Raw genomic sequence first — 9,217 nt, forward strand, 5'->3', positions numbered from 1 at the left:
TTTGTAAATAACCAAGGTACTTCAGATAACGTGATCTTAACATGCAACTTTAAAAACACACTCAGAGATCAAGAAAAGTCCGACACAGAACCACTATCTGTTGGATCAAATCATGTTTATTAATGTGTTCAGGAAATCCCCACGGAAACAGTTTACAGGGGAACTTACAGATTTACAATCATTCTTGACAGAAGTGCCAGCTTAACCCCCCGTGGTTCAACACTGAGAACGCCTGCTGAATCTCACGACCAGTTAACTGCACACCGCTTCCCCATTAACAGGTCTACCGCCAAGTCCTTCCAGCTCACGGACGAGCTACCGACCGAGTGCTCTTTGTGTTGGTCTGTTCAGTCATGAAGTAAGCAGTGCTCTACTGTGCAGTAGCCCGTCAACAACCAGACATGAGAACTGTGTTTCACCATGTCTGGGCTGTTCACAGTTAAAAGCCTTCATATTTGGTGCCAATCCTTCATCCCAACCAGGAAAATTAGACAGCTGGATGCCTTCATATTTTCAAAATAAAACTGCCAACCGTTTGTGAGAGAAAACCTCTTCAGTCAAGATCAGTTCAGGCCCTCGAGGAAACACTACTTTCATATACAGGATTTGTCATACTGCTCAAATGCATTTGGTTCAGCAGTCATAGTACAAATAGAAATGCTAAAACTAGTTACAGAAAAAAAAAAAAAAAAACACATGTAACATCTCTTAAAGGAATAACATGTGAAGCTTGTGAATGTATCAGGACACCTGTCTCAGTTTGTGAAATGCCCAACACCGTTTTTTTTTTGACCTACAGGAAGTAGATGATCAGTCAATTGAACCGAGGGAATTAAAACTCCAGCTACCAAACAAATCTGAAAAGCTGAGAATTGCATAATCATCGCAGATTCTAATTTTAATTTAATTTTTAGATTGTTGGCTTGCCTTGTGCTTCACGGTCTCTCTTAGTGGGGGGAGAAAGGTAGTGTTCATTGGAGAACCATTGCTAAGAATAATATGTTATATTCCAATATAATAATAATAAAACAAACAGCATGATTTTCAAATGACACCAGAATGATCGAGGATGGGCTTTTTTTTTTTTTTTTGTCCTTTTTTTTTCTGTTTTTTGATTTGCTTCGACCTGATACAGGTTAAGATGCAATTTACTGAATCTCTTACTGGTGGGTTTGAGGTTTTAAAATCAAAATGAGGTTAAAATGAACATTTAGCATTCAGTCTACATCAGGTGGACATTTCTAGTTAACATAGATATATACTACAGGGAGGGGGGAGGAGAGCTTGCACCCTTGCTCTTTCTTTGCCGTATGAAAACCATGCTTCCTCTGGAGAGTAAGGGTGGGGGAGAAGGGGGCCGTGCAAGACTTGGAGTGGGGGTAGGCTGAGTGGGGCGGAGGCTGAGTTTGGTGGATGGAGAGAGGGGCTTGAAAACCAGACTGCTGATTCCACAGGTGTGTAAAAGGCACGCCAGGGTTACTCCCAATCCCAGCCAACATACACAGAGACGCCTTCACACCCACACACACTCGCTGAACACACAAGGTACACACACACACATGCACGCCCACACGCACACGCACACACAAGCAGCACAGGCTAGAGCCCCAAGAGTACTGACGAGGGGGAGAAAGCAGGAGGGAGGGAATGAAGGAAGTTCTTGAAAGAAAGAGCTGGGGCTGGAGGTCGGGTTAGATGGGAGCGAAGGGGCCTGGGTCCGGTGCTGCCGCTGTGTTGAAACAGAAAAAATAAACAACAAACAAAAAACAAAACTGGTGGAATGGATCATTTCTGGTTCTTCAGCTGGTTGGAGAGCCAGTCCAGGCCCTCGTACAAGCCGTCCCCGCTGGTGGCGCAGGTGGCCTGGATGTACCAGCTGCGCTGGCGGAGGGCGTGCAGGCCCAGCTTGTCTGTGATCTCGGCAGCGTTCATAGCGTTGGGGAGATCCTGGAGGAGAAGAAAACGTCTGTCAGGATGCAGGTTCGATGTTTGACATGTTACTAACTAGTGTTGCAACGGTTCAGGAGAATTCACTTGTGTGTTAACCATCTCAGAAAACATCACTGTTTCACGATATTACACAATTTTTACTATAATAAAAAACTTAGTATTACATTTTAAACAAATGCAAGATGGAAATTTTCAAATCTACTGTTTACATTTTTTTACTACCATTACAGAAGCAATCAATACTGTAGATAAGTAAATCTACAACGTATGATAAATGTTAGTTTATACCATTGTATACCGCTGCAACCCTGTAACAAACTCAGATACCTCTGTATCCACACATAATCAAACTCTACAGACTATCATATAAATTCAAGACAAAATGGATCCTCATAAATCTCAGTTTTATAATTCAAACCGACCTCTGAAATGTGGCCTCACCTGTTTATTTGCAAAAACGAGCAGCACGGCGTCTCTGAGTTCGTCCTCAGCGAGCATTCTGGCCAACTCCTCCCTCGCCTCGTTCACTCTCTCCCTGTCGTTGCTGTCCACCACGAAGATGAGCCCTGCAGACAGAAGCACAGCTCACTGTTAGCACCTCACACAAGTTTGGTGCATGTTTGTTTCTTCTGGCTTCGAAGTGTTTCCTCCTCTCTCAGATCAAAAGCTGTGAATCAGTTTGATTCATTATTCATTTGGAGCTAATTGTTCCTGCTGCTTACTAATTCTCTTTGACCTGACAAAAGTCTAATATTTATACAGCGTAACGGATGATGCAGCACTGAACTCTGTGGTTCTAACATGGTCGTTATCTAAATATTTCAGTTTTGAGGATTATATGGAGAACGTGTGTGCTTTGTGTTCACTGTGGAAACCCATTTCTACAAAAAAGAGAAAAAAAATTGTATGTAAAACTGAGCCTGATGAAAAGATATAGACAGATTTTATATATCACACGATTCTAGTGTTAGCGACCACTCGCACTTCACATTATTATTGTTGTACATACATTATGATGTAAAAGGTGAAATCATAAGATATATATAAGTAAAAATTAGATGAAAAGCAGAAATTGTGAGTTTAAGACAGATTAGTTATTATGGGATTCAAAAACAGACAAGATAAAAGGTCAAATTTTTTAGATGAATGGAAATTATGACCTAAAATCATAATTGTGAGATAGAAAGTCAAGTATGAGATTACAGCGTAAATATGAGTTCAAAAGAAAATCTACATTTGAAGATTAGAAATCATAATTTAGAGATTACAAATCTCAGAGTTTTGACCTTATATCTCAGTCCCACATGGCACAGAGCACAAAGTGTCAGCTGTTTGAGTCCTCTGGTGTTCCGACATGTGAAGGACTTCTGAGACATCTGATGTATAACTTCATGTATTCAATGAGTCAGAGAGCAGCATCATCAGGGCTTTAACCAGCCTGGAGAAGAGCTGCTCTCGGTACTCAGCCAGGCTCAGAAAACACGGCTCAGATCCTATGAGCCGTTTTCTACACTGACTGATGCATTGTTGTGGTTTTATTTTTCTTTGCTTTCATGGCTGTGGACTCTCTGTTGAGTCTAAAATAAAGTTTGAATGGAATTGATCCTGGATATTTCAATGTGAATAGCTGAAAGTCAAGTACACGGTTCAGCTATCAAGCTGCCTACACTGCTGTCAAGTGTCGAAAACAGCCAATTTAAAAATAAACTCAAAATGTGTCACTTCTGCAGGTGTGCTGAGTGTGAACATCAAACTGAAAGCTGAAAACACTTGAATCTTGGCATCCGACTACTTTAGAATGCAGTTGAATGTATTACTTAGTGCTGTCACCCTCTTCTAAATGATGTAAAAGCAGCATTTTGAGAAATAGGACATTTTGTTCTTTTAAAACACAGCCCATCAAACTACAAGAAAATGTTCTTGTTTTTAACTTGCGTGTTTCTCTGGCGTCACAGAGCGAGTTCAGTCAATGAAGAAACCGGCTCTGACATTAGTGACTGGCAGTGTAACTGAAACAGAGCGAAGCAGCTGCAGCTTTTACCTCGTGTGATTTTGTGTAAATGTTTGACAAACAGAGCCATAAAACGTGGGGAAGCAGAAGAGGACGACAGAGGGTCCCAGACAGATTTGAATCCTCATGGCTGAAAACATGTCAATCCAGCGTTTGTACACTTCCTGATTTATGAGCTAGCATGTTAGGTTAATGTTTCAACATCTCTGTAGCTTACTGAAGACACAAACAGGTGATCTCTGTATCTGTGTGACGATGGACCAAGTTGTCATATAGAGCCAGTAAACAGCTCGCACTTGCTCTGGTTGCTCCTCTTATATTTGTATGAGGCAGGGTTAAATTAGACCCTCTGATGTGAGCATATAGTACAAAAACTAAGCGATCGATGCTCACTGAGAGCATGACATCTAATACCACAGTGTTGTCTTTTTTCATCCAGCATCAGGTTAACCAGTGTTATATGTGTGGTTTCAACTCTGTAAAGTGTGAACCACTGGCAGAGAATATAAAAGTGTCTCATTTATTCTGCACTCGTCTTTAAAAGTTCAAGTTTAGCCTTTCAGGGACAAGATCACCTCTTAAAATTGGGGTCGACTACTGTTCGGTGAATCCGCTGAAAAAATAGCAGCTTGCACTTGTCCAATTCAATAGACTTGTGTTTACAGGGTCATTTACTCCTAAATAAAAACTCCCGTTTTCTGTGAGTGTCAAGAGTTTTATTCATGTTTGGTGAATCCAACATTTGAAGGTATCCTGTTATCACATGCTTTCAACATTTTTATCAAATGGAGGTGTTTATGCACCGTTTTTCTCATAGTAGTTTTTAGCAGTAGGTTTACTTACTGAGAGGGCACGATGGCTTTAGATTCAAAATATTTTACGGACTTTTTAAAGGCTTGGAGTGTTGAAAGTATGCAGTATTTCTCCAGAAAACTAAGAAAGAGGTCAGAAAAAATAACCTTTATCTTGTATTATCCCTTTTAATCATATTGTAATGCCTCGGATTTATTTTGGGCCCCCTTAGTTGGTCCCAAATCCCCGGGCTTGAAGACCTGAGGGTAGAGGATAGTGGTATTTTACAGACAGCAAGTCAGTGAGTCTGCGTATGTGTGCTGAACCAAGCAAACACCATATTAGTAAGACGTGCTGCTTCGGGAACACTCATGGGATTTTTTGATTAATGCCACGGTAACAAACTGTTTTTACCAAAATGATTCACACGTTCAATTTCACACTTGGATGCTCGGCATGTGGATGATGAGGTTTGCTGCAGCTAGATGTTTGTCTGTTGCACGCAAGAGAAACAAGAGGAGCTAAAACAGGACCAAAGGGGTCTGTGGGAGTGGCTGGAATCACAAAAGAATTGTGGACAGTAGCTGTAACAAAACACCAGTTCAATTAAGAATTCACCTGCAGGCTGCATCATCAGGACATGCTAGGTGAGTGTCAGCCCACAGTGCTTTCACATATTCTGATTAATTCAATTTCAGGAAATAGTAGAGGAGTGACACAAAAGCCCTTTGAGAATTGTACAATAGCGTATGAGTCACTGCTTGACTAGTTAAAGATCATCTTTTATGCACCAATGAGGCCACCTATAGGCAGTAATGTTCACTGACACCCCTGCCAGCTCAGATAAAGTCCTCCTCACCTTGAGTGTTCTGGAAGTAGTGGCGCCACAGCGGCCTGATTTTGTCCTGACCGCCCACATCCCACACTGTGAAGCTGATGTTCTTGTATTCTACAGTTTCAACATTAAAACCTAGACAGAGGAGAGAAACATGCACACGTCAGTAAATGACACAATTCAAGTTTTGAATTCTGACATCCAACAATCCATCACTACAAATTGTCAAGTACTGAAAGCCGCCATCAAATTAGTGGTCAACTATTGAATTAATAGCCAGATATTCTGATAAATGATTAATCAGTTTGAGTCAAATTTTCTGATTCCAGCTTCTTAGATGTGAATATTAACTACTAATCTTTTCTTGGACTTTGGGAAACACTGATGGACATTTTTCACCATTTTACAGACCACTTAGCAAATTCATTAATCAAGAAAATAATCTGCAAATGATCTGAGAATTAATTTCTGGTCAGATTCCTAATCTTGTGTATTTATTTCTTGATAAGATAGTGGCCCACTTTAGATCACAGTTCATTTGGGTAAAGTTCTCGCCCTCTTCACCTTTTGGCTGGAGCCCGTTACGGGTGACCACATCTGTTTCCATCTCACACGGAATGGAAATCTGATTTAATGATCTGCATATTTGATTTAACACAGGCTTTTACGCCATGTATCCCTTCTAATGAAACCGTCCCATTTATCTAGGCAATTAGGAATGCACAGGCTTGTGCATCCCTAGTGGCTCGGGAGCAACCCAAGGACACTTCAATGAGAGATGACGGGGATCAAACCGCTAATCCAGTGATCAATAGATGACCAGCTCCATCTCCTTAATCGAAGTACAGCTGATGATGTTCAGACAATATTTAAGATTGAGGGACAACTGATATGGCCTTTTTTCAGGGGCAACACCAAAACAGATTATTAGAAACCGAGGAGACTGATAATCAATATTTGGAACCAAAATTCATTTGCAGTAAAAATTAAAATCTTACAGCCAATGAACAAAGTAGAGTTTACCACAATTTTGAAGTACTTTACTTGAGTATTTCCATTTTCTGCTACTTTATACCTCCTTTCCACTACATTTATTCTGTTGAGCAGTAACTCGTTACTTTGCAGATTCCCATTTTTTTTGGGTTTATAGGCTATTAATCATGATGTGTTACCAATCACATGGGGTAGTGGGTGGGACATTGTGCAAGAGGATGTTTCATCATGTTGAATAGATCGTCACTCTGACAGAAAAACTGGATACCGATAATCCGAAAAATGCTGAATATCAGCTCGGATAATCCACCAGGCCAATAAATCAGTCCACCGCTATTTAAGATTAAAGAACGTTGTCTTCTTTTGTTCAATGAATAACGGGTAATAACAATGAATGACATTCAGACAATACTCAGTTATAAAACTGGTGACAACACAGTAAAGACAATGGATTAATATGAGGATATCCATACCAATGGTGGGAATGGTGGTGACTATCTCTCCAAGCTTCAGTTTATATAGGATGGTTGTTTTTCCAGCAGCATCGAGCCCGACCATAAGAATCCTCATCTCTTTTTTGCCGAAAAGGCCCTTGAATAAGCTTGCGAATACATTCCCCATGGTGGCAAAGCTGTCAGAGCAGAGACAGAAACAGGGTTAGGAGGAAAAACATGTGTGGTGTTTCAGACAAGGTAAGCGTTCAGGTACAATTCATACATAGTAGAATTGGTGCAAAACCGAAATCAGGTTGATGGCAGCAGTTTGTGAGGTCGAGTAAAAGACTCGATGGTGGGAACACAAGTGAGATGTTTGCTTAAGCTAATGGTTAAACGCAGAGGTTACGGTCTATGGGCTTTACATTACCAACATCAACCATTACCAAACGTTTCCCTGCGTTTACATCGCAAAATGTTCACTGGAATTTCTCTAACGTTCCTGAAGAGACAAACAAAAAAACATGTATCCTGAGGGAGCTCGATTGTTAAACAGAACAGCTAACTGATCGCCAGATAAGAAAGGCCTGTTCCAGCTGGCAAACTCCATCCCTATGCAATAGCGGCAGGGATAATATTACTCTATGACTGAGCCGTCACAAGACGCTAGCTCCCTAGCCAACAACACCACGACCTTAACAAGAGGCCGAAAACCCAACAAATGTGGAACTTCGCGTCCGTGAGGGTGTAATGTAAAGTAAAAGTGCCCTGTATTTGTGGAATCGTTGATCATTATAGAAAGGTAATTAGCCGAAGTTGGGTGCCGTTGGCTAGTTACTACTGCTCGAAGCCGATTACCGCTAGCTTTAGCTACTAAGGGCGGATGCTTCAGCTTGTTAGCTTGCTAGCTTGTAGCTCCTCGCTAATAGCGGGAGACAATTTCGCGATTTTAACGATGAAAAGAGCTCCGCTGTTAATAATACACGGCGACGCCTCATCAGCTATCCAACCCTGACGTGCTCTATATAACATCGGTGAGATTTCCGTCTGGTATTCAGTTAAAACCCACAGTGACAGCTCTTTGATGTGTCCGTTATATGAACTGCTGTCGGGAGCGAGCTAACGGTGCTGCCGTTAGCAAAATGCCGCGTCACAGTAAAGAGAGAACACCGTGACGTCATGTCAAACGCCGCAGAAAGCGGGCAGTTCGTGCCGAGCGGCAGTCACTTCACACGTTATCACATTTTAGGACGAGAAACAGCGCGTTTGTGCGGGTTATTACCTCTAGAAAAGACAGCTTCTCGATCGTTCCGTTATCTTTCACTGTCACTCCAAAATGGCGTCTTGCGCAACCAGGGAGACACCGGCGTACGGCCACTTCCCACTACCGAGTCTGAGCCAATCATAGTGCGGATGGTGTAACCGATGACCCGCCTCCGTCATCCTGCCGTCCAATCACAGCGTCAGCAGGTCGTTGTGTGTGCACATAGCACAAAATGTCGAGGAAGTGAACCGCACACAAGTTTATTCAAGTTTCAGCCACAGTGGACGACACGACCGACTGGACCTGGTGTGCAGATTGTGATCATTACTCCAGCTGAACCCAAATATATGTTACTGATGGAGGACTGATTCTCAGTAATATGTACAGAGGAGCCACAAGTATGTGGACAGATGTGCTCAGTGGCTTGATCCCATTCAATGACACAGTAGACAAAATTGTGCCTCCAACTTTGTGCCAGCAGTCACTTTCCCATTTCAGTGGTTTTCCCAGTTTGGTGTGGAGGAGCCTGACAAACATGACTTCAACCGCATCCATCACCACTGGGGTGAACTGGATCACTCACAGCTTCCAGGGTTGGACCTCGCTGATGCTCTTGTGGCTGAGTGAGAGGAAATCCCCACTGCCAGGCTCAACATGTGAAACCAGAAGAGTGTGCTGCGGTCTGTGGCTATTATGAAGTAGTTTATGACAACGTAATAAAGTGGTGAACTCCTTCTTTTATCTTAAATGTTATTTATTATTGGTCGATTTTGAAACTTACATATAAACCACACATACATCCACACTGAGTGCAGCTCATCTCAGCCACGTGTCAGCGGCACACAGGCTCACAGTGTTACATGCCATCCACATGCGGCTGTAAAAACAACAACTAGGATTCAGTGTAAACAAAATCAAAGCAGAACACAGGCCTGATT

General features: G+C 42.0%; 1 protein-coding gene across 2 annotated transcripts; it reads right to left on the reverse strand.

Moving 5' to 3' along the window:
- Positions 1–97: 97 nt before the first annotated feature.
- Positions 98–8,427, reverse strand: arf2b (ARF GTPase 2b). Of its 2 annotated transcripts, none has more exons than XM_030400610.1 (5): positions 8,298–8,427; positions 7,055–7,212; positions 5,613–5,723; positions 2,392–2,516; positions 98–1,947 (listed from the first exon to the last, which is right to left on the reverse strand). In XM_030400610.1, the coding sequence occupies exons 2-5, from the start codon at positions 7,200–7,202 to the stop codon at positions 1,786–1,788; spliced, it is 546 nt and encodes a 181-aa protein (XP_030256470.1). In that variant the 5' UTR covers positions 7,203–7,212; positions 8,298–8,427; the 3' UTR covers positions 98–1,785. The 2 variants fall into 2 exon arrangements, with proteins under 2 accessions (XP_030256470.1, XP_030256471.1); XM_030400611.1 differs by lacking the exon at positions 8,298–8,427 and adding an exon at positions 8,085–8,232.
- Between the last annotated feature and the right edge of the window lie 790 nt (positions 8,428–9,217).

This window comes from Sparus aurata, chromosome 20 (assembly GCF_900880675.1).
Source record: "Sparus aurata chromosome 20, fSpaAur1.1, whole genome shotgun sequence".
In the NCBI taxonomy this organism is placed as follows: Eukaryota; Metazoa; Chordata; class Actinopteri; order Spariformes; family Sparidae; genus Sparus; species Sparus aurata.